This window comes from Cottoperca gobio, chromosome 6, assembly GCF_900634415.1.
Source record: "Cottoperca gobio chromosome 6, fCotGob3.1, whole genome shotgun sequence".
In the NCBI taxonomy this organism is placed as follows: Eukaryota; Metazoa; Chordata; class Actinopteri; order Perciformes; family Bovichtidae; genus Cottoperca; species Cottoperca gobio.
In genome coordinates, this window is record NC_041360.1 from 1,878,304 (window position 1) to 1,903,871 (window position 25,568).

A 25,568-nucleotide genomic window follows, 5' to 3' on the forward strand; every position below is an offset into this window, starting at 1 on the left:
GAAAAGAGTACTCACACACACAGAGAGTTTCAAACTCTGGCCCACTAATGAAGGGAGCTAGCTTTGTTTAGAATGTGACCAGATAAGGTATGCGTGAGAAAAAGATGCCCATTGCGCCATCATAGCAGGTGTTGTGTTGAACTGTAGCAACCTGAGCCAGGCCCAGACACTGAGCAGAAATCTACTGTCTAGCTCGTATGCATAAAAACCTTCCAAAAAGTTCCAAAAATGTAAACAACACCAAAGATGAAACTGTGCCAAGGGGTGTGGACACGCCTACCGCACCAACAAAGGCCATCATTGGATGGTGACCTACACCGACCAATAAGAAGAAGAGACATCCCTCTTATGCTAGAGATATAGGCTAAATGTTAGAGCTCATTCGGGGCCTTTTTGTGAAGCTGCGAGACAGTAAACTGCTTTGGTGGTCTGTGGAACAGTGAAGCCGATCGGCCCTCATGAGTAGAGTTTTATGTTTTGCTGCACTTTTGATTTCAATAAATTACTTGATTTTATAACCCAAAGATTCCTTGTCCGACTGTTTACAGATTTAATACGCAACAACACTCACTGTGAGAGTGTTCAGAAGCTTTCTTGGTGTGACCTGAATATGAAAAGACAACATAAAAAGGAATCAGACAGTGATTGATAAATGCACACCTGGCTCATTTATTTGGCTCACCCACTTACTCGTGACTTGGTGCTGGTCCGGTCCATGCTGCAGTTACTACCTGAAGTGTGGGACTACATGGCACAAAAACAGGCACATTAAAAAAAATCTACAAATGACATCAGCTCTAACAGTGCTGTGCAACGCACAATGCACAAAGCAACTTGCATGCTCAGATAATGTAATGGACAAGCACTGCATTGCTTGACTGCTCTGTTTTTTATTGCCATTAGGCAAGTCGTACAGTGTGAAGATGTGACCTCAAGATGACCTCTGTGTTCATTGGGGGAGATGGCAGTCAGCTGTTAAGGAGGAAGTGGGGCTGTGTTTGCAGATAATGGCCAAACTAATTAAAGCCAGTTCTGGTCTTGACTAGTTGCAGCAGTACTTTTCCCTCACCCTATTCTTGACCCCTATGGGTCACCTGAGGTGTATGAAGATGAGACCACACGCTTCACACGGTATCATTGCTTGACAGACCTTTGTGCTGCACGCTCTGATCCTTTCTGCAGAAATACTTTTTTTCACTCAATAAAATACTCATGTTAGGCGACCTACCATGTTGCCATCACTGGCATAATCCCATGTGTCAGTGTTATGAAACATGGAGGCTATTAATAATAATTAACCTGTAAATGTCATTTTACAATGGGACAAAACACTTTTCTATTCTATTCGTTTTATTTCAATTAATATGTTATTGAATACCTTACAAAATATGACTGCACATCAAAATATAAAATGTTTGGTCTCACCAGGCTGTAGACCTCCACATCTATCTCAAAAGATGAGCGGATATCCTTCCTAAAATATCAAGGAGACAAAACAGTGTTATATGCAACAATCTATATATTCCAACTGAAATGATCACATTGACACAAGCATAAGACTCTTCAAATTCAAAGGGCAAGTTAGCAAAATCATATATTAGCAACGCAACATGAAACTTGTGCAAAAAGATATAAGTGCAAAAGAGTGTCCCAATTTGTCCCAGTGGTTTCTGCACCGTCATCGGAGTCGGGGAATGACTAACAACACTTTCTACCTATAGATACTGTAGTATAGCTGCGATATCACAACATAATAAGGTAGTTTCTGACTGTGTGCATTTCACCTTGGCTTGAGTGTTTCGATACTTAAGTATTTATACAATGCTGAAACCTGCTTTGTAATAAAATAGACATCTCACTTTTAACAATATGGGACCTTTAACACAATATGAACATGAACCGAACAGTTTTGTCCAGTTATGTCCATCACTGATTTAAAACTGAAAAATATATGTTTTATGTACTAGGGCTGTCAAATTCAGAAAAAGAAAGTAAGTAAGATGTAAATACAGCAAATGTGTGCGAGGAGCAATGCATAAGAATGAAGTAACCACAAAGCAGCTTACAGAGTGACAGAAGTAGGGAAGGAGATGGTGTCGCCATTCAGAGCATCAGCAGCTGTGGCCAGCGGTGTGGCGACGATGTTACAAGGCCCGTAGCGGATCAGGACAAAAAAGTAGTGACTTGGCCGACCTAAATTGTTACATAAACAATTCATTTCTTTTAAACTGGATGACAAACATTACATTTGTGTTAATTAAGCCCTGCATTTTGAAATGGAAGGCATTTAATGAAATCCTACAAATGAAATTAATCATAATATATTTTTATTTTTGTTTTTTTATTAATATGGGGCAATTAGAAATTAAACCAAATCAAGAAAATTGTTGTGCTACCTGTGCGGTTGTGTGATGAGCAGACAAATTCCACCTTGAGAGGCAGCTGGATGTTTGTGATGCTGACAGTCCCTCTACATGCCTGCTGGGAAACATACTCCCCGTCCTCTCCTGACTCAGAGTTCCTCTCCTCCCTCAGTCTAGCAACCTCGGCCAGCAGGGCAGCGCGTTTCTCACCTGCAACAGACAAGTAAATCACAAGAATAATAATAAGTAACACAGAAAGATCATTTTTAAAAGAAAAAGAACAAATACTCTTATGTTTTGAATACAATTATTCAGCCTTTGGAAAAGAGGTATGGATGTAATTAATATTATATAAACAGACACGTGTATGCATGTGACCTTTGTTAAATACTGTTTGTATTATTTTATCAACTCTATGTAAAATGTTAAAATTATCAAAAGAATGCAACTGCTGTTGAGGCAACAATACATGGCTTCATATCAATAATACACGAAGCTGGGACCATTAAACCAAAACTCTTGGTGTGTACATACTGGAGACCAACAGTAGTTTCTCAGCTTCTGCCTCCTCCAGCGAGCCTCTGCCATGCTCTTCATCAGTACAGCAGCTCAGTGCCTGCAGTGTCTGGTTGATCACAGTCTGCAGCTTCCCTGCTTCTTCATTAAGAGCCTGGACAAACAGGGCAATATGCAAGATTGTGGGTTACTCAGCTTCAATCAAAAAGAGGCCAATTTCACCAAATGCAGCACTGAATTAATAGTATGTACTAAAAGTACATACTAAGATCTCATCCTGAATTCTGATTGATCTACTGTGAAATTGGTTGATAACAACAAAACAGTTAAAGGGTTAGTCTTGTGCTACACACCTTGATTTTCTCCTTGGTGTTGACAGAGGGGAGAGGTTTGGACTTCTCTGGAGCTCGTCTCTGAACACCAGGAGTGACACTCTGAATGGTGGACGGTTTATTCTGTCTTTGTGTGCGGTAGGCATCAATACTGTAAATCACAGAACAAATTAGAAACACCAATCAACTACCTACAAATAGGATTATTACAGACTCTACAGCTTCTATATTCAAAAGAAAAAAGTGTAGAAAAGCTAAGAAACAGTAATTAGTGATGTGAATATTGCATGATTGAAATACCATGCAGCCTTAAATAATAAATTATTATAATCTAAACGCATAGAATGATCATAGCTTTAGTAAGGCCTGTCTGCTGCTCCAGCATTTTAAAGCGCCTCACAGTTCTACATAAGAGATTTTGATTGGAATTTCTTTTTAAACATCATTTTGCATTATTATTTCAGTTATTGTGTTTTCTTGGTCAAGTCACCAGTGTAAAGATGTACATGGTAAAAACCTTGGTTAAAAGAAATCTTATTTGTGTCACAGTGTTGTCTGGCAAAAAACAACTGATCCGAGAGAGAATTCAATATGGATTTATTCCAAACAAAATGTTTCCAAATGGCTATGCTGTTATTACCTGTATAGGGGAGCAGATTCAGCAAGAGGGGTGGTGTTCTCTTCTGGAGTCAAGAGCAGACTCTTGCTCGCTGCCAGTCGCTGTTGGTGGAATATGGAACAGTTCATATTTTTCCAGGTTCTGAATTTATCACAAAGCTTCCTTAATGGAACTTATGTATCCAGAGCTCAAAGTTATGAACTTATCTTACCAGAGGAGTGACCACAGCCTCTACAGACTTGCTGAGAGGAGAGAGGATGCCGCTGGGAGGAAAAGTCAGCAGCTCATCTCTGTTGCCGTCAAGCTTCTTGCTCTCATCGCACTCTTTTTCTTTGGATCCACCCTCTTCTTCACTTTTCTCCTTCCCCGACTCCGTGTCCATCTTATCTTTGTCTCCAGCGCAAACGCCAATGCCACTGTCGTGGTCCTCAGTGTCTTCTTCCCGCCTCTCCTCCTCTATCCTTCCAGCATATTCTAGTACCTCATCAAACATCTGGTCAATTGTTTCAGCGGTGTTGGTCTCATCATGAGAGCTCAGTTCAGCATCTGTGGAAAGAAACATTAACAAACGGATCAAGGCACTTTCTGTAACAAATACGGACATACAGTGCATCCGGAAAGTATTCATACCCCTTCACTTTTTCCACATTTTGTTATGTTACAGCCTTATTCCAAAATGGATTAAATTCCTTTTTTCCTCTCAACATTCTACACACAATACCGCATAATGACAATTTTATTTTTATTTTTTGCAAATGTATTAAAAAAATAAAAATCACATTTTTCACACCCTTTGCTGTGACACTTGAAATGAAGCTCAGGAGCATCCAATCTCTATTTATCATCGTTGAGATGTTCCTACACCTTGTTTGGAGTCCACCTGTGGTAAACTAAATTGATTGGACATGATTTGTAAAGACACACACCTTTCTATGTAAGCTCCCACAGTTCACAATGTATGTTTGTGCAAAAACCAAACCAGGAGGTCAAAAGAAGCCTGTGGAACTCAGACAGGATTGTGTCGAGGCACAGAGCTGGGGAAGGCTACAAAACCATTTCTGCTGCATCAAAGGTTCCCAATAACACCGTGGCCTCCATCATTCTGACATGGAAGAAGTTTGGAACAACTAAGACTCTTCCTAGAACCGGCTTCCCGTCCAAACTGAGCAATCGGGGAGAAGGGCCTGGGTAAGAGAGGTGGCCAAGAACCCGATGGTCACTCTGACCGAGCTCCAGAGATCCTCTGTGGAGATGGGAGAACCTTCCAGAAGGACAACCATCACTACAGCACTCCATGGATCTGGGCTGTATGGCAGAGTGGCCAGACGGAATCCACTGCTCAGTGCAAAACACATGAAAGCTGCTTGGAGGACTCAGACTGTGAGAAACAAGATTCTCTGGTCTGATCAAACTAAGATTGAACCTTTGGCCTCAATTCTAAACGTCACGTCTGGAGGAAACAATGCACTGCTCATCACCTGTGCAATACCATCCCAACGGTGAAGCACGGTGGTGGCAGCATCATGCTGTGTTTTTTCTTTTCGGTGGCAGGGATTGGGAGACTAGTCAGGGTCGACGGAAAGCTGAATGGAGCAAAGTACAGGGAGATCCTGAATGAAAACCTGCTCCAGAGCGCTCTGGATCCCAGACTGGGCCGACGTTTCACCTTCCAACAGGACACCGATCTTAAGCACACGGCCGAAATAACGCAGGAGTGGCTTCGGGAGAACTCTGTGAATGTCCTTGAGCGGCCCAGCCAGAGCCCAGACTTGAACTCAACTGAACATCTCTGGAGAGACCTGAAAAAGGCCGTCCATCGGTGGTCCCCATCCAACCTGACAGAGTTTGAGACGATCTGCAAAGAAGAATGGAAGAAACTGCCCCAAAATAGGTGCCAAGCTTGTAGCATCAAACTCAAAAAGACTTGAGGCTGTAATTGCTGCCAAAGGTGCTTCAACAAAGTATTGAGTAAAGGGTGTGAATACTTATGTACATGTGATATTTAGTGTATTTTTAATACATTTGCAAAAAATTCTAAAACACTTTTTTCACTTTGTCATTATGCGTGTGTAGAATGTTGAAAAAACTTTTGTATTTAATCCATTTTGGAATAAGGCTGTAACATAATAAAATGTGGAAAAAGTGAAGGGGTATGAATACTTTCCAGATACACTGTATGTAGATGGCTGCTAAAGTCCTAGACAACTGCATTAAAATGAAGAAAACCCACAACAGATTGGCACCATTCATCTTGTTTCAGGTTTATGCCCAGTCACATTTATTCCCTCAAGTGTGACATTTCCAAACACACTTAAGATGAAAAATGTAATCTTCAAGTAAAACAGAAACAGCCATACAAACTTCTCCGAAAAACATCTGTGCATGTTTGCTTGAGTGCAGAAGCATGTCCAAACCTTTAGTCACCCATGATTTAGTAAACATGCTGCTCTTAATATGAAGTATATGCAGTTTACCAACTGTCAGCGATTTCTGTCTTACCAACAAACTAATTCACCCATGTGCTACACTTCTATTGAGGTGTCCACAGGAGCTCACTCCGACACCTTCTTTTTTTTGAGCTCGGTTGAGCTACCGGGACGCCCACTCCGACACCTTCTTACTCACCTGACGTACTTGCCTCTGTCCTGGAGTCCATGGAGGTATTTGTCTCAGACAGGGTTGAGTCATTGATTAGCTCAGGCTCCAGGCAAAAAGTGACTTTCTTTGAGCGTTCTCTTCCCTCTGCCTGGTAGGTTTCTTCTGCAAACCCATATACAACACCCCTGCCTTTTATCTACTGCATCTTGCTCCATTTCCTCTGTCTCCAAAAGGTGATCTGACACCCGGACATCTGTCAAACTCTGAGCTCCATCATCCCCATCAATGTCTGGTGATTCAGCCAGTGTGTCTAGCTTAGGTTCTGCCACATTCTCAATATTTCTTGCAATCTTTGTGTACCCAGTCTGTGTTTCATTCAGAGCCTGATTTACATTTGCAAAAGGAGATGCCTCAGTTTGTTTTACTCTGCAATTTGGACCTCTTCTGTCTGACTCTAGATCCATGTCTTCGTCTTTTATATTGACTGTCTGGCTCTCCTTTGATTGTTGACATATGTCATCCCTCCGAGTACATCCTCCTGTGTCTTTGTAGTTTGGTTTTATTGTAAAAATATCAATATCTTCTGTAACTGCTCCTTCATAGGAGTCCATGTTCCCTTGGCCTCTGTTTAAGTTAGACTGGTCACCTAAACAGCTGAATCCTTCTTGTCCTGCTCAGGTCTAGGTTTCTTATCTTCTTGTGTTTCAGAGAAACCAGCAATCTCAGAAGAGACATTACCCAAATAGCATTCACCATCTCGGATGTCAGAGGGTTCACTGTGATCTGCAACACTGCCTCTTTTCTCTTTTTCCACTCTGGATGAACTTCCTCTCCTCCTCTTTAAATCACACATCTTCCTCCTGTTCTTCTGCTATGATAAACTCTTCCTCCTTGCACATCTTGTCTTGAGGATATCTCCACAACCTTAACTCCTCATCTGATGAAGGCTCAATCCCCTCTTCACTGTATGAAGAACCATCAACTTCTTCAAATGAAACCCCCCTAGGCCCACCCTGTTCAGTCACTATGGAAAACTCAACCTTTCTTTCATGTTTGACTCCTCTGCATGATTAGATTCTAGCAAGCTTTGCTCATCACCTGTAGGCAACTCTGACACACTGTGGTCCTCACCGAAAGGTGCTTTGGAGAAACTCTGATCCTCGCTAAAAGACAACTTCAATACAGTCTGGGTCTGTGCAACCGAAGCCTTGTGCTCTGTCTCCTCCCTGACTTCATTATTCATTCAGCTGCCCCTGCGAGTTTTCAAGCTCTACAGATCTATCAGAGTCTCTGGGTGCCTTTTCACCTGTTGAAAAAGTAGTCTCACATCTCATCATTAGGCTACCCAAGTTAGTTCATTCATATCTATTCAAGTATATAAAGAAGGTGTCGAAAACTATTTAAAATCCTTAGTGTAAGATACTGATTATGTTGGAAAAACATAACAAATTAACAAAAATAAACGCCGTGATAGAAAATGCGAGGACTGAATTTCAGAAATGTGTGGCAAATCTTTGTACGTGCTGCTATGAATGGAACTTGCAGAAAACACTATTAAAAATTGGGTTTTCTATCCGGATATTGATTCTGAAATTGCAGTACTCCAGTTTTAGTGACTTAGTGTATTTAATATGGATCAGGTGTATCTCTGTTTGGGAACAGACGTCACTGTTTTAACAGAATAGTGTTTTTCGTTTTTACAATTGACATACTGAGTGTGCACTGGGCTACAAAAGGATATGGCGTGGAAAAAAGTATTGGTGTGGCCAGAATACAGGTCATGCAAAGTCAGTTTAGGAAATCCCCAATTCCTAATGAGGACGATATGAGGGAAAGTCAATTTAATGTCAACAGTCTTACCTGTCCCATCTGAAGCCTGCTTCTCTGCACCTGATGTAGAAGCTTCAGTGAAGCTGCAATCCTTCATCTCATCATCATCTATCTGCTGGAAGCAACGATATCAGCACCAGGAAACAAAAATAAGAGGCAGCAATGCAGAGCAGAGCTTTATTTGATGTCTGTAATGTAATCAAAGTAAATACACAAACTAAAAGAAAAGTAATACTGCATCTTGCAGTTATAGTGATTTAGGCCATGTGCCCAACAACCAGAGAAACAGTGTACAAATAAAAAAGAGGCAGGAGATCTATAGCACACTAGCAAATAACATAGTATTAAACTAAATATCAAACCAACAAACACAGAACAGCCATTGTGACCAGTGGAGTAGAGCAATTAATGATGAGGAAAAGTTATGCTGAATAGTCAAAATACATGTTCAGAAACCCCTCCAAGGTGACTATGTAATACAATATTACAATACAAACCACACCAGACTTAAATATGTGCACTATTTAAGAAGAAAACTTCCTTCATCTGAAAAGGCAAACATCTGGAGCCACGTAAATGGGTACTTCTGCCAACAAAAGTAGCATACTGATATTTGCCTTGTTCTGTTATTCAGTTTTATTCTTATCGCTGCCCAAATCAATACTGCCCATTCTGATTGGCCATATGTTGAAGCACAAAAGTGACCAGAAAGATAAGTGATATTTGGTCACAGACTCACATCTCTGGGCTGCATAGGACGCCAACAAACTCCCCCTCTGGTTCTATGGAGGGAGATGTGGGGGCCAGGAGGGGTCCATCCCTGCTAATGTTTACAGACACTGGTGTATAAAGAAACGCCTCAAACAAACAGGGGAGATGGCTCACTAAACAGAACTAAAAATGACTTCCACAAAAAAAGAACAACAATAAGAGTAGTCATTGATCTGTGGAGAATGTTACTGAACATACTACATGCCAGCCAGAGGAGTCATCCTATCTGTAAATATAATAATCATTGTTTAATGGCAATCCAAGAAGCAAACTTTCTGGTATTCAAATACTACACCAGCCACTTCTTAATCATCAGCCGAAAACTGTAAAGAGTTTAGTGAGTTTCTTTTTGTTAATCTATTTTTTATGAGCCAAACCAAAACGCATCTATTTTAATATATATGAAAACTATAAAAACACAAAATTCCCGACAGCTGGCAAAATATCATGATCACAAACCCACCTGAGATAACGAGGGATCAGAGTTGCTCCTTTTCAGCCAGGCATTCTCACTGATTGGTTGGAAAGACAACTGGCTCATCTCCTGTTCCCGTTCCTGATCAGTGCAACCATGTCAGATGTCAGGCATAAACTCTACAGTTACTCATTCATTCTTAACTTCATATAATATAGGGTACTGCAGCTGTTTGTAGTTTTATTTTAGAAAGATTTTAACATTTAAAGATTCACAGAAGGAATACTGATATATTGCAAATAATTGATGTGTAAATGTTTTATCACCAGGCTTTTGAGTTCATTTGCCCATCCAAGTACAAGACCTTAAGAACAAGAATGATGTCGATCCAAGTCATTTAATAATACATTTCAGTAAAAATCCCCTGAACCAACCTGGCGCATGCGAAAATCCTGCTTGGAGCTGGGTGCCGCAGTGCCGTGGAGTTTCTGCTGTATGGCAGAGACAAACTTGGAGCAGGGCCGCGGGGGGAGGTTGCCAGGGCTCGCTGTGGGGGTGGGGCTAGCCTGGAAGACTGGCACTTTAAAAGGCTCCATTCGCTGATTAAATTCTCCCTGACCTGGAGGGACAACATTTATAGAGATTTACTATCAAACATAAATAGAAGTGAAGTCAATATCAATATCCCAATCAAAAGGTACAATTGAGTAAATGCCAATCCCAAGTTCCAATCTAATATCTATATGTTCCTATATAATACAGCAGTATGGTGTGTACTTCAAGTGGATTTGAGTTAGTAAAGCTAGTAAAGTTTAAGTAAACTGTCTTTGACATTTACTACTATTATTTTAGGGTTAAAAAATATTTGATTACATTTGCCTGTCAACAGTGAATGTCCTTTAGACTCTAACACGACTGCTGGAGATTTGGCAGATCCAACTCCACGCATGGTTCTGATACTAATTTTAAGCATCCACAGTATAACAAAAATATTTAATTGGGGATCTTATCAGAAAAACATTACAGGAAACACTTGCCAGGCAATGTTTGAGCAACGGAATATGCTAACCTGTAAACAGTCTCTTCCAAAGTTACATGGACTTGTCTAGAAATGACTTCATGATCTCACTGTTTATTTGGGAAGTTGTGTTTGTTTTTGTAGCACAATGCCAATAGAGCATCTTTGGCTCTTGTTGAAAATGGATGTCATAACTACTAAAATATTACAAATGCTAAGTTGTTTTTTTGCCAATTTGTATGATACATATTCTTTACGACTAAATCAATAAAATACCAAATAATTATTACAATAGAAAAACTCCTGAAAGCATGTTGTCAGACTTACAATACATTTGAACTTCACATGTGATGAGACAATGAACTGTGGATGCAGAAGGTTGTCATTTTACTAAATCCCCATTTAAAGAGTGCGCTGCTGAATGCAGTGCATGGTTACAATTCAATTCAATTCAATGGGCATACTTTTAACCCAAACATGCAATAAGACCTAGTATTCGCTTTTTTATGTGAAGAACACCTCCCTAAATAAGTTCACTGATAAAAAAGGTAGGATTATTTATATTGAAATTATGCAAAAATTCCAAAAACTTAACTTCCAAACCCTTGTCACAATCATGTTAGCCATTTTTCTGTACTAAAAAAAAAAAGGACTTTGCAGCTAGATGTGGCAAATTATTTAACGAACTGTGAGCTTCAGTCCAACCGTGCACCCATTTTATTGACATCCATCTATTATTGTCCGTTTTAATGTCTGTAAAAGAATAGACAACAGAAAAGTAACACTGTATTCAACAGTACCAAGTCTGAAGTTCACGCTCAGAAGTTTTTTTAATGTGTGTGTTTATTTGCATCCTCACCAAGGAGATGCTCTCTGAAACCCTTTATTATGCTGCCAGCCCCGGGATCTGACAGGCACCGCTGGGCAAGAGGAGCTCCCCCTAAAACAACAAACACTTGTGGTTACAAAATACAGTATTTATCTAACACACCTTGAAAATAGTTATCATCTTGCAAGCAGATAATCCAGCTCATCCAAACACATGCCACCAACTTGAGCAGTACAATAAACACTGACAAAATACCTGCACTGCAAAAAATATACATTTGGTTTCCTGTTAATTATATCTACCTAGCTAGAACTAATGCAGTCTAATACAACAGCCCTGCAATAATCCTACCTTCACAAAGGTTTCTGTTAAATCCCTTTTAGAGAAGTGTTATTGCAACTTTGATTTTTTTGATAAAAAGCTGCATGACAAAATATTAGACATGACAAAACTGCTTCAACAGCATAGGTACATTACCCTCTCTTCTCTGGGTGAGTTGCTGGATTCTGGACCGTACAGAAGAAACCATCGGTGTGTCTGGCTTTGTCTCTAGTTCAGCTCGGCGACCAGAGGAGGATGGTTTAGGACTATGATTCTCCTGACCAGCTGGCTCAAGGCGCCGCCGCTTCTGGCCATCATTCACCTCTGAGACATCAGATAGAAAGATGCACAAGGACAAAAGTCATAAATGTACATAACTGCAAAGACTGCTGTGAATATCATACAGATATGTCTGAACCTGTACATTCTTGTTAATACAGGCAAAAACAAACCTAATGGTGAGAGGGCATTGTCTTCAGAATCGGACAGAGGTGTTCTCTCTCTTTTCATGTTGACGTTGCCAATATTTTCCTCTCCAGCATCCATACTGAGCTGCAAACAGAGACGTCAAAGACCGGATATATGTATTTTAAGATGTCAGCTGTTATTGAACAGAACAGAAGTCAGTTTATTACGTCACTCTTCTCTCAAAACACCTGCTAACAATTTTAAATTTCCCCGTGAGAGTTACCAAGAGTTTCTTAACAGTGATTGTCAAGCACGAAATATGATGGGCAGACGTTAACATAATATAGGTTCAAACTAACTACAAGGCTTTGATGAAATTACTAAAGCTAGTTTTTACACAGACAGAGGAAACACTACTATTGGATAAAAACGCTTCAGCATTATTAAGTGGGCATTTCAGCTTCAGCTCAGGTCCTTTTTAAATGAAACGTATTCGTTGCAAGTTGTGCATAGAGTCAGCTAAAGTTAATTAACGTTAAATAGCGTTATATTGTTAACACTGCCGAAACTACAAAGAGCCTCTGTTCGTTAAATTTAATTAGCTGTATTCATCTCCGAGCAGTGAAAACCTGTAACCTAACTTAGCTTGCTAACATTAGCAACGCTGCCCTTTGAGCCTAACTCTGGCAAACTCATTTCAAGCTAATGTGTCCAAATCTGGACAGCGTAATGTTAGCCTAGCTTAGAATGGCAAGCTAACTTTAGCAGGAACAAACGGTCTTAACAGAGTTAGCAGAGCAATGTATATGCTGAGCAAGTCGTTTATTGTCTTACCTGAAAAGAAGTCTGTATAAAAATACAGTCTGTATGAAACAGGTGAACTGACAGAAAAACCAGAAACAAGCCTCTTGCTTGATGCTTTCAGTTTCCTCCTCAAACTTTGAATTTCAGCGGGTCTTGTGACGTCACGTTAGCGGTGCATACTGCATACAACTGGAGTACCGTAAATACTGTCGAAGAGCGCAGATATAAAACCTGACGAAATATAATAGGCGTTGATTTGCTCAGCATAATTATGTAATCTGATTACATGTCTGTACTACGCACTGTGTAAACAAATGTAGACGCATAAACATATTTTTATATACAGTCTATGGTCTGTACCTGCTGAATAGGTCATGTCATGTGAGGTCATTTTACCGTGTTAAATAGATTAAATACGCAAAAAAAAAGATTCCACTACATCAGGAGTGCCAACACTTTTTTGGCTTGTGAGCCAATTTAAAAATGACCAGGTCCAGGGGGGGGGGGGGTGCTGTCTGAGGTTCGTGCGACGGGGGGTTTGTGGGAGCGAGTGGAGGGAATGTGAATGGGGGGCGCGGGGTTCCGTTGGGGGAATATTTAAGCAATAGCTCAAGACAGGCCGTGGTATATGGTCATTATATCACAGTTAAGGGGCGTGGTTCGCCCGACACGAAGCGACAACCCCTGTAACTGTGATATAATGACCATATATCATGGTCTGAAGTGAGCTATTGTTTTTATAAAACGGTTACCAAGTGTGGCAATATGAAAGAAAAATACACACTCCAATTTAAATGGTTTTTATTATTAAATAATGATGTTCAAAATAAAATAGTCCCTCCATTGCCTTCTGCACAAAACATAGTGCAAGGTGGTTGCTATGCAGTGGCGGCCGTGCATTTCCCACCTAGGCCTTCAGTGATGTCCTACACAGTCCTACCTGAATTATTCCACGTCTTAATACCATCATTATGACGCCACGGCTCTAGAAACTATACATTTAGACAGAAACGCAGTATAACCGGGCGTTGCATCACCTTAACATAGTCAAGTACAACAGAGTTGTATTAATATTTCCGAAGCATTTATAATCAATAAATCCGCATTTACAATTAAGAGTGTTAAACTACCAGCTTTAAGATTGCTAGGATACTGTCAAAACTTAAAAATAAAAGGTGCTTTTAAGGGATTAGTCTACAAAGTTTTATTAAGTCCACTAAAAGTATGTAAGCTTTAACAAGTGTGTTCACTAAACAGCGCTTTGTCGCACCTAAAGCAGTTTCATTTAAGAAACGTGACGATAAAGAATAAAGACACATAAACTAGTCACTGAAAATAAAAGAAAACAAACAAATAATTTGCATTTGTTCATATTGGCGACAGTGGTGAAAGTGTATTCCTAGCCTTGAATGTCCTCTTTGATAAAGGTTAAACCAAAACAATTCAACAGGTCTCCTTGAGTACTGTTACTGCACAGCTGAGCCAGTGCGCCACACACATCTCTACATCTCTTGCAGAAGCATCAAACATTTTATATATTTGTCAAAAAACAAAATGCTTGTTACTCACCAAAACAACTGATTATTTGAACACAAAATCCATCCTCCTTTCTTTCCTCAAGAAGACTTCAATGACTGTTGTACAGTTTATCTGTGCGTTTCAGTTCCACCAATAAGTCCTTTCCTATAGACATGGAGACTAATGCTGAAAGCCGAGTCTGTGCAGTAGCATTTCTGCCATAAGTTTTAATTCGCTTTAAGGCCGAGAATGACCACTCGGCATAAAGGCCAACCCTCCAAATCTCGATCTGAGGCTGGAAGCAGCTCAACCAAGAGGAAAGCTATGAAATGAAGAGAATAGACTATGGGGAATAATTTAATACATATTTGTGGAAAAAATATTTCACAATTAAATGTATATTCTGATGATGTTTAGGCCAGCAGAGAAGGCCTTGCTGGCCCTGACGGCCCACCACTGTTGCTATGCAACAACACTAACAGCTAGCGAACATATTAGACAGACAACGTTGATCGATTATTTGGCTATTTATTTACATTAATTTGTATGTTGCCGTTTATTGTGCACCCACTGAAAAACTGTCCAGCATCAATGGCTTACAAAGTTACTTGTACTAGGCTGTTGCTGTTTTTTCCATTTGGTCTACCTGCTCTTCACGTAGCTCTGCATGTCGTCTTTTCGGGGCTTTTTTCTCTGGAGATAGGCACTGATCAATCCACTCCTCCAGAGTAAAGCATTGTAAGTTTTGACAAAAGCGGGGTGTGACCTACAGTGTATGGGTGTGACTCATAGATTTAACATGGAGATACGTTCGTGTTATGTGTTTAAACTATAGATTAGAAACACAGTAAGTAGGCTATTCAAGAACAACTTTCAGGTTGAATTTTATACAAAATGTATACTTAACCTCTCCTGAAAATTCCTTATCGTGATAATTAGCTATCTACAGTGCGATAGTCGACTATTGTAACATATCGTCCTTGACATTTAGTGGATGGAAGCTGCTTTTGGTGATAACCCCTAACCCCTAGGCCTACAAAAAACATGCCTGTATGGGCATTATTGAATTGATGCCCATACAGTACTCCCTGGGGTTTTTGATGCCTGTAAAGTAATTTCTATTCACACATCCATTCTCTTGCTACTGTCTTGCTTCACAGTGGCAACAGGTGGGGTGGCCCAAAACTTTCCCAACTAATATTATTTGTATTTAACAATTTGTAAATGATATCAAAATGATACAGTGCAAAGACAACAGACCTTCTGGTGCCTGCTGTCCATCTCCTAACTGAAAACTGAGTTTTCGTTTACCAGTAAGTTAGTATTGTACGTTAGTATGTTCTGACATCAGTAATTTAACAAAAACACTTAAGAAGTAATTATGTTAAATACAAATCTCAGTGCATTACATTGGCAGCCCATTGACAGAGTTATGGGAATCAGTTACAGATGTTGATCATGAGGAAGTTGATGGAGTTGCAAATGCATGCAAATAAGTGATCTAAATAGGTCAAAGATGCATTGCTAAACCTGGGTTCAAAAAACATCTGCGATAAGATCTTGCGAACATCACCATCACTTCGGTCTGCACCGGTTTGCATGTGGGGGGGAACTGACTCATGGGGAACTAGTAATGTAGTTTACCCTGGAGGAGGCAGAAACAAATATGATTTAGTGGTTGGTAATTTCTGTCTGTATTTATAATTTAATATAATAATGTTTTTTTAGCCTATACATATGAATGAGAGAAACAAGGAGATATATTTGTTTTAAAGTGTCAGGCTCTGAGATATTGACTTTTGAAACTTCAAACCTCACTGTGAATAATCTGTGAAAAGTATCTCCTCTTTTATTTCATTTCCCTTGTGTTGTTTTTATGTATTGTATGTGTTCTACCATGTGCAACAGCTTTTATGTGAAACTGCTCTTGATCTGGACTCCCTGAAATAAGAGATCTTGTATCTCAATGGGACCTTCCTGGCTAAATAAAGGATAAATATCAGCACCTGGAGAATCACTCTTATCTACAATTATACCAACCCTCCACACATACAGTGTACTGTATGATCAGTCCTCTGGGACTATAAAATATATACAGTACCTGTTCCCTGTAACCAACTACCCTCTAAACTCACTTTGGTACTTTAGTTTCTCTGATCCTGTTTTGTGTTTGTTGATAGAACCAACTGGATACACCTGATAATCAGGGCAAACAGTATTCACACCACATTCCTGCTCTGTGCGACGTGTACAGTACTTCTCTGCTTTCTTCTCAAGACCACATGGCCCCTATATTTTCTGTGGAATAATGTGATTAAAAACATTAGTTTATGAGAATGCAGCATTTAAGCACTATCAACACTAAGGTGGGATAATGAAGGTCTTACACTAGATTTTAAAACCGGTATCCTCTTATAGCAGGGGTCGGCAACCTTTACTATCAAAAGAGCCGTTTTGCCCCTCTTCCACCAAATAAGATTTGTCTGGAGCCGCAAAACATATTTGATATCACATCTTATAGATTTAATATATAGTTATACTATATTTGTTGCATTTATGAAATTACAGAATGACAATAAAATAAACTGTTGAGATCTTATTGCTATTTTTTATCTGTTTTAATAAAGGAAAACACCAAACTCTTGTGAAGAGGAGGAAAACATACAGTGGCATGTTTAAACATACTTTGAAATACATTAAACACAGAACTATGCAGTCTATTTGAGTCCTGCCCATATTTGTTGAATCAAATAAAATCAAATAAATATAATATAAAAATACACAAAACAATGAAAAATACAATATAAAAATGAAATGAATAAAATATTTAGCCCACTTTGAAATAAAAAAAACATATAGCTACAGCCTAATATCTTAAAAAGAGTAAACATAAAATAATAGGCCAGTTTGTATTTAATTATGTCCGTTTCAGTGTGTTTTCATCCACGTGGTGGTGGTGATCATTTCTTTGGCTTTTAAATAATTCACAACAGCCTTACAAATGTCCCACAAAATGTCTTTCAACATCACATTTTCTGTTGTTTGCTAATTTCTCGCCACATATCAAGCACACAGGTCAGCCAGCATTGATGACAGGGAAAGCAAATGTATCTGTCCACGCACAATTAAACAATTTTCCGAAACTTATCTTTTTTTGGTTTTATCTATGGTTAGCATACCGGGTTAGGCGGGGGTCTGCAAATCAAGATAAGCCCCCTGCAGGGGAAGGCACCACGCCCGTAGACGCAGTAGAATGTGACGCATTTTTTAATTGACAAAATATTTTTAAAAATATTTTATTTCAGTGTCACAATATCACCTGGAACTCCAAGATAAGAGGTGTTCCCTTTGAAAGAGTGTCCACTGTACAACAACAAATACATTTTCCATGTTTTTTTTGTCAAAGCTACAGGGAGCCACTTCATAGACGTTAAAGAGCAGGGGTCTGCAACCTGTGGCTCCTGAGCCGCAGGTTGCAGACCCCTGTCTTATAGGGTACCAAGATCAAGTAATAAATCAGGATCCATGTCAGTTAACGTTTGGTTTTAGTGGTGCATATTCCCAAACACATTTTCATTTAGAATTGCAATTGCACGAGTCATATAAAGTCATATAAACAGTCTTAGCTACAGATTAAATGCATTTTTCTACTTTGTAAATAAGCTTATTGGTTGCAGCAAAAATGATGAAAAGTACAAAGTCATAGTGCAGTCCATTGAATCCATAAACAGCAAATATGGAAATGTAAAGGATGAAACGTTAAAAACTCAACTCATGAGTAAATTAAGAAACTAACAAAAGATCCTGTTTCTGTTGTGTGTTCTTTGTACTTCTGTTGAAAACAAACATGATTATGATAAACTTTCCCCTAACTAAATATACACCGAGATGTAGATAAGATAAGTGGTGAGAAGACTCTTCTGTTTTCTGTAGAGGAAGTGTTAATCTTTACAATCACTCTATGGTATTTCCACGCAGTGGAAGTTCTGAGGAGGCGGAGGGGAACTCTGCCCTGATGTCTCATGCACATTTCGGTTCCACAATGGACAGGATTTATATAGGACGTGGTGAGTAAGTCACAGCAAAAGAAGAAGAAGCACATCATCATCATCTTTTCACTGACAGCATCATGAAGACTTTCTGCTTCACTCTGGGGCTTCTGCTGCTCACCGTCTGCTGCTGCAACGCCATGCGTGAGTGATCTGTGTTTGTGCCTCATCATCTTCAGAGTTTGCTCACAGGCATTTTTGTGTTGACAATATCTATTTATCTTCCTCACAGCTAAAGCCCTGCAGTTCAATTTAGCCCCAGGAAACTGCTGCTTCAACTTTTACCCACGCAGTTTACCATTAAAGCGTGTATCCAACATTACCAAGACCCACAGCTCCTGTCTAAAGCAGGCCTTCATGTAAGTTTGTGCCTAATTCTTCTACTGTTTTTGTCTTGGAACGGGTTGAAATAATGAATAGAAAGATGATAACCCATGACCTCCAGACTGGCATCATCACAAAGCCTCATTACTGTTGTGATCAAAGTATTATCAGCACTTAAGTTATAGTGTTGACTGGTGTTTATATCTAGCTACATTTAGGATTATGCTGCAATTTAAACAACCCTATCCTGTTTCAGTGGAGCGGAGCGGAGAGTTCCACCATCAACCAATAAATTAACTTTAATTTAAATGGATCTTTTTCACAAGTGTTAATTTTATGTTTCTCCTCTGTATGTTTTGCAGAGTCCAGACTATCAAAGGAAGACAGATATGTTACAGTGGAACTTTCCAGTGGGCCCTGGACGTCTACAATCAGTTCAACACTGAGGGCAGCAGTCAGCAGCACTGAACATGTGTTACTTGATGTATACTTGAAATGAATGAGAGACGTCTGTAAATCTTTTTTTGGAGGTAAATCAACTTTCCAGTTGGAACACTTGAATCGCCCTTCTTTAAATCATTGTTGTGAAATGCGCTAATAGCCGAATTTAGAGATATTTTAAGGAAAACCGAAGTGTGCATGCTCTATGGGCTCCATGGAATGCGGAAGAACGCCGGAAGATCCGGATAATTTTATACAAAAAAATCGAGCCATTTTAGCTTCAAGCACCACTGAGCAACTTTCATAGGAATGGAATGAAGACAGATAACAGATTAAACTCAAGTGCATCACTCTAAAGTTTTGTATGTTATCTCTTTCTCTGATCTAAAAGCTGTGTTAATTGTTGATCTAATAAACAAAATGGACCAAAAAACAACTCTCTTCATTTAATAGAATGTCTTTTCTTTTCATGACCTCTTATTTCTCACATTAACTTTTTTATTATGGATACAATTAAATTCAGAGAGAGTCAAGAGTCTGTCTGTCTGCAAGAAAACACTTTTACATTTATATTTTTATTTATGTAATTTCCTTTCAGTCACATGTGAGGCTGATCATTCCTGAGGGTTGAATATGAATTATGTCATTTTCTTTGAAACATTTAGCCTAATAAAGAGTTCAAAAGACACCATAATTATATTCTGGGTTATTAAATAATGAATTCACAATCAGAATATAAATAAATATTCATGCAAATATTGCATAAATAATAGAAACGCATTCTGCCTGTAGAAGTGGTCCCTGTCCCTCTCAGCAGGACACAGACATCTGTATAGAGACAGACTGCAGGTTGTTATTCATGTGCAGGTGTTTGTTAGACAGGTACCTGCTATTCTGATACTGACAACTGTGTCTTTATTAGTATCAGTACAGTGCACATGTGACACAAACTCCATCAAAAGTCTCTACAGTTAAAGCAGACTGACAGCTGATCAGCTGTGATCAGAAACTGACGCTTCACGAGACGCTTCAGATCAAAAGACGTCTCACTTCTCTAAAAACACATTTCCTAATTTCTAGTTTCTCTCTCCATGCATCCCCTATGGGAGGGACTTAGACGCAAGGAAAAGATGCAAGTGAGGGAAACGTGGATGCACCCCCAGATATATCAACCGTTGCCCCCAGAGTCTTATTGTCGTCACACCGATAGCTGATTGGTTCCGAGATTAAGCGTATTTACTAGTAGACACAAGTGGCACTAGTGTAGTGCAACAGTAGAGGTAGTGCAACAGTAGAGGTAGTGTAACAGTAGAGGTAGTGCAACAGTAGAGGTAGTGTAACAGTAGAGGTAGTGTAACAGTAGAGGTAGTGCAACAGTAGAGGTAGTGTAACAGTAGAGGTAGTGTAACAGTAGAGGTAGTGCAACAGTAGAGGTAGTGCAACAGTAGAGGTAGTGTAACAGTAGAGGTAGTGCAACAGTAGAGGTAGTGCAACAGTAGAGGTAGTGTAACAGTAGAGGTAGTGCAACAGTAGAGGTAGTGTAACAGTAGAGGTAGTGTAACAGTAGAGGTAGTGCAACAGTAGAGGTAGTGTAACAGTAGAGGTAGTGCAACAGTAGAGGTAGTGTAACAGTAGAGGTAGTGTAACAGTAGAGGTAGTGCAACAGTAGAGGTAGTGTAACAGTAGAGGTAGTGCAACAGTATAGGTAGTGTAACAGTAGAGGTAGTGTAACAGTAGAGGTAGTGCAACAGTAGAGATAGAGGTAGTGCAACAGTAGAGGTAGTGCAACAGTAGAGGTAGTGTAACAGTAGAGGTAGTGTAACAGTAGAGGTAGTGCAACAGTAGAGGTAGTGTAACAGTAGAGGTAGTGCAACAGTAGAGGTAGTGTAACAGTATAGGTAGTGTAACAGTAGAGGTAGTGTAACAGTATAGGTAGTGCAACAGTAGAGGTAGTGCAACAGTAGAGGTAGTGTAACAGTAGAGGTAGTGTAACAGTAGAGGTAGTGCAACAGTAGAGGTAGTGTAACAGTATAGGTAGTGCAACAGTATAGGTAGTGCAACAGTAGAGGTAGTGTAACAGTAGAGGTAGTGCAACAGTAGAGGTAGTGTAACAGTATAGGTAGTGTAACAGTAAAGGTAGTGTAACAGTAGAGGTAGTGCAACAGTAGAGGTAGTGTAACAGTAGAGGTAGTGTAACAGTAGAGGTAGTGTAACAGTATAGGTAGTGTAACAGTAGAGGTAGTGCAACAGTAGAGGTAGTGTAACAGTATAGGTAGTGCAACAGTATAGGTAGTGCAACAGTAGAGGTAGTGTAACAGTAGAGGTAGTGTAACAGTAGAGGTAGTGTAACAGTAGAGGTAGTGCAACAGTAGAGGTAGTGTAACAGTATAGGTAGTGTAACAGTAAAGGTAGTGTAACAGTAGAGGTAGTGCAACAGTAGAGGTAGTGTAACAGTAGAGGTAGTGTAACAGTATAGGTAGTGTAACAGTAGAGGTAGTGCAACAGTAGAGGTAGTGTAACAGTAGAGGTAGTGTAACAGTATAGGTAGTGTAACAGTAGAGGTAGTGTAACAGTAGAGGTAGTGCAACAGTAGAGGTAGTGTAACAGTAGAGGTAGTGTAACAGTAGAGGTAGTGCAACAGTAGAGGTAGTGTAACAGTAGAGGTAGTGCAACAGTAGAGGTAGTGTAACAGTAGAGGTAGTGTAACAGTAGAGGTAGTGCAACAGTAGAGGTAGTGTAACAGTAGAGGTAGTGTAACAGTAGAGGTAGTGTAACAGTAGAGGTATTGTAACAGTAGAGGTAGTGTAACAGTAGAGGTAGTGCAACAGTAGAGGTAGTGTAACAGTAGAGGTAGTGTAACAGTAGAGGTAGTGTAACAGTAGAGGTATGAACAGTAGAGGTAGTGCAACAGTAGAGGTAGTGTAACAGTAGAGGTAGTGCAACAGTAGACGTAGTGGCAACAGTAGAGGTAGTGCAACAGTAGAGGTAGTGCAACAGTAGAGGTAGTGTAACAGTAGAGGTAGTGCAACAGTAGAGGTAGTGCAACAGTATGTAGTGTAACAGTAGAGGTAGTGTAACAGTAGAGGTAGTGTAACAGTAGAGGTAGTGCAACAGTAGAGGTAGTGTAACAGTAGAGGTAGTGCAACAGTAGAGGTAGTGTAACAGTAGAGGTAGTGCAACAGTAGAGGTAGTGTAACAGTATAGGTAGTGTAACAGTAGAGGTAGTGCAACAGTAGAGGTAGTGTAACAGTAGAGGTAGTGCAACAGTAGAGGTAGTGTAACAGTAGAGGTAGTGTAACGGTAGTGCAACAGTAGAGGTAGTGCAACAGTAGAGGTAGTGTAACAGTAGAGGTAGTGCAACAGTAGACGTAGTGCAACAGTAGAGGTAGTGCAACAGTAGAGGTAGTGTAACAGTAGAGGTAGTGCAACAGTAGAGGTAGTGTAACAGTAGAGGTAGTGCAACAGTAGAGGTAGTGTAACAGTAGAGGTAGTGCAACAGTAGAGGTAGTGTAACAGTATAGGTAGTGTAACAGTAGAGGTAGTGCAACAGTAGAGGTAGTGTAACAGTAGAGGTAGTGCAACAGTAGAGGTAGTGTAACAGTAGAGGTAGTGTAACAGTATAGGTAGTGTAACAGTAGAGGTAGTGCAACAGTAGAGGTAGTGTAACAGTAGAGGTAGTGCAACAGTAGAGGTAGTGTAACAGTATAGGTAGTGTAACAGTAGAGGTAGTGCAACAGTAGAGGTAGTGTAACAGTAGAGGTAGTGCAACAGTAGAGGTAGTGTAACAGTAGAGGTAGTGTAACGGTAGTGCAACAGTAGAGGTAGTGCAACAGTAGAGGTAGTGTAACAGTAGAGGTAGTGCAACAGTAGACGTAGTGCAACAGTAGAGGTAGTGCAACAGTAGAGGTAGTGTAACAGTAGAGGTAGTGCAACAGTAGAGGTAGTGTAACAGTAGAGGTAGTGCAACAGTAGAGGTAGTGTAACAGTAGAGGTAGTGCAACAGTAGAGGTAGTGTAACAGTATAGGTAGTGTAACAGTAGAGGTAGTGCAACAGTAGAGGTAGTGTAACAGTAGAGGTAGTGCAACAGTAGAGGTAGTGTAACAGTAGAGGTAGTGTAACAGTATAGGTAGTGTAACAGTAGAGGTAGTGCAACAGTAGAGGTAGTGTAACAGTAGAGGTAGTGCAACAGTAGAGGTAGTGTAACAGTAGAGGTAACAGTAGAGGTAGTGTAACAGTAGAGGTAGTGCAAAAGTAGAGGTAGTGTAACAGTAGAGGTAACAGTAGAGGTAGTGTAACAGTAGAGGTAACAGTAGAGGTAGTGTAACAGTAGAGGTAACAGTAGAGGTAGTGTAACAGTAGAGGTAGTGCAAAAGTAGAGGTAGTGTAACAGTAGAGGTAGTGTAACAGTAGAGGTAACAGTAGAGGTAGTGCAACAGTAGAGGTAGTGTAACAGTAGAGGTAGTGTAACAGTAGAGGTAGTGCAACAGGGTCATGAGGTCAGAGGACTGACTCAGTCATATACATCAACATCTATCTAAAGTTAACAAACATTAGCTAACATTTGCCACCATACCAGAGTAAGAAAGGCTGTGGCAGCTAAATCCCTGGTGTTATGGAAATGAGCAGTGCTGTGCAGTGATTCAACTTTTAACATTTAGGATGAAGAATGTTTTATTTCTTCTTGCAAAGGACAGGTGACCTCACTTTAAATCACCTTCCCCACCCCTTCAACATGCACAGAGAAGTGGAGCTTGGCTACAAGTTGGACTTGCTGTGGATGCCAAGCTTGCAGTTTGTAACTAGGGCTGTACAAATAAGTTGTAGCCTACTTTACAGAAGTGTTGCAGGATGGAGTGTTTTAATGAGTATTATTGATCTGGTATATGTTTTTATCAGACTTGCAAATTTGCTATGTATTATATTTTGTGGTTCCAAAAAGAAATGTGTAAATACCCAACATGTAGAATGAAAATATGGAGTCAGATCAAATGATCTACAGTATTTCTAACAGGTTTCTTATGCACACATTTACACTACAAGCTATTTTCTTGTTTCTTGATGTTTCACTACTTACATACATGTCACAGAACGCCTCTGTGCCTGTATGAAATACTATTGATCTAATACAATCCATGATCTTTGTTTGTCCCTGTGTGAACACAATGTGAACACATGACACACACTTCAATACGTAATCTGTCCTGATAGCATCGAGAGGCTGCTGGTCTGTGGTGCAACATACGACTTCTTCTTGTGTCTTAACACACAGAAGGTCCCTTCAAATCCGACAAACAGCCAGACAATAACAACCACTGCTCTAATCTCAGTTACTGAAAAGGTGGTTGTTCATTTTAGTGTATGATCTATGTTTGTATCTTTTTACATCAAGGTATAGTTTTGATAAATCCTCGTCCAGAAAGATTGGTAATGGTTGACTCCATATTAAATAACTTATGTTAAAAAGAATACAAGCACACGTTAGGAGTTACAGCATAACCATGTCAACTTTATTAAACATGTACAGTTAGTCAGAACATAGAAGAGAAGCAGTAAACAGTGTACATATAAAAAAGGACAATATTACAAAAAGAAAATCCACCTAAACTTATGTTTATCTTAACTTGGTGTTATTGGAAAGGCGACTGATTCACAAGCACTTCAAAGAAAAAAAATCACTTTTGTTACTTGTAGGACCATAGAATTGCTTCTCTCTGGACTTTAAGCAAAAATATACCAGAGCGGTCCTGAGAAAGCGTACTCATTGGCATAGATGTATACAGTATATGTGTGCGTGTATAAATGTATGGAAATGTAGGTGTATTCTCAAGACAAGTTATACATAATAGGTTCTGTTGTTATTCCTGGCATATAATATTGTGAAAAAACAAACAAAAGAAAAAAAGGCCACTGAGCAGCCTCAAGTATGTACACAATATAAGCATTTCCAAAATGAACAAATCCATGCAGGTAATATTTTATGTGATGCAGGTGTATGATTCGTCCCTTTAGCATTTTGCTTTAAATGCAACATGAAGACTACAGGCAAACTATACTAAAATAACATAACTATGAGTCGTTTAAGAAAAACTACAAAGGATTTAATGAGTTGTTTTTTAACCTTACATATAGTATTATTAATATCGTCATTATATGAAAATAAAACATGGAAACTCTTGGAAAGGTATAGTAAAGGTTGAATGTGTTCCGACTCTGAATTGACTCGGATGTGGACTGCAGATTGTGTTTGAGAGGAGAGCAGAGGGGTAATGTTTTGTTGTGTGAGGAAGCAGTTATGTATATTATTCAAAGGTGAAGTCAGAGACAAAGCTATGGCTGAATTGGCAAACTTCGCCAGACAGTTATTTTAGTGAGGGAGAAAGGAAGGTTATAGGAACAATTCAGGCTTTTGAT

At 39.6% G+C, this 25,568-nt stretch overlaps 2 protein-coding genes across 10 annotated transcripts in view; one reads left to right on the forward strand and one right to left on the reverse strand.

Annotated features, from left to right (window-relative positions):
• anln2 (anillin, actin binding protein 2) overlaps positions 1-13,001 on the reverse strand; it is an 18,404-nt gene extending 5,403 nt beyond the window's left edge. For 2 of the 9 annotated variants that reach the window (XM_029434879.1, XM_029434875.1), the window contains exons 1-18: positions 12,855-13,001; positions 12,065-12,164; positions 11,769-11,936; positions 11,322-11,402; positions 9,879-10,063; positions 9,493-9,585; positions 8,998-9,081; positions 8,289-8,373; positions 6,456-6,590; positions 4,042-4,376; positions 3,852-3,931; positions 3,233-3,362; positions 2,898-3,033; positions 2,397-2,573; positions 2,067-2,193; positions 1,426-1,474; positions 691-744; positions 572-604 (exon numbers count right to left, since the gene is read on the reverse strand). In XM_029434879.1, coding sequence (XP_029290739.1) covers positions 572-604; positions 691-744; positions 1,426-1,474; positions 2,067-2,193; positions 2,397-2,573; positions 2,898-3,033; positions 3,233-3,362; positions 3,852-3,931; positions 4,042-4,376; positions 6,456-6,590; positions 8,289-8,373; positions 8,998-9,081; positions 9,493-9,585; positions 9,879-10,063; positions 11,322-11,402; positions 11,769-11,936; positions 12,065-12,158 — 2,046 coding nt within the window. In that variant the 5' untranslated portion in view covers positions 12,159-12,164; positions 12,855-13,001. The remainder of the gene's footprint in view (positions 1-571; positions 605-690; positions 745-1,425; positions 1,475-2,066; positions 2,194-2,396; positions 2,574-2,897; positions 3,034-3,232; positions 3,363-3,851; positions 3,932-4,041; positions 4,377-6,455; positions 6,591-8,288; positions 8,374-8,997; positions 9,082-9,492; positions 9,586-9,878; positions 10,064-11,321; positions 11,403-11,768; positions 11,937-12,064; positions 12,165-12,854) is intronic. The other 7 variants (XM_029434878.1, XM_029434876.1, XM_029434877.1 and 4 more) reach the window with 7 other exon arrangements.
• A 5,323-nt stretch (positions 13,002-18,324) lies between these two features.
• Positions 18,325-19,578, forward strand: LOC115010106 (C-C motif chemokine 3-like). The gene is made up of 3 exons (XM_029434517.1): positions 18,325-18,535; positions 18,624-18,750; positions 19,078-19,578. The coding sequence occupies exons 1-3, from the start codon at positions 18,472-18,474 to the stop codon at positions 19,181-19,183; spliced, it is 297 nt and encodes a 98-aa protein (XP_029290377.1). The 5' UTR covers positions 18,325-18,471; the 3' UTR covers positions 19,184-19,578.
• Positions 19,579-25,568: the final 5,990 nt, after the last annotated feature.

Coding starts and splice junctions, on each gene's coding strand:
- LOC115010106 (XM_029434517.1), top strand. CDS start 18,472: ATGAAGACTTTCTGCTTCACTCTGGGGCTTCTGCTGCTCACCGTCTGC. Junction 18,536..18,623: donor CTGCTGCTGCAACGCCATGC/GTGAGTGATCTG, acceptor TCTTCCTCACAG/CTAAAGCCCTGCAGTTCAAT. Junction 18,751..19,077: donor TGTCTAAAGCAGGCCTTCAT/GTAAGTTTGTGC, acceptor TATGTTTTGCAG/AGTCCAGACTATCAAAGGAA.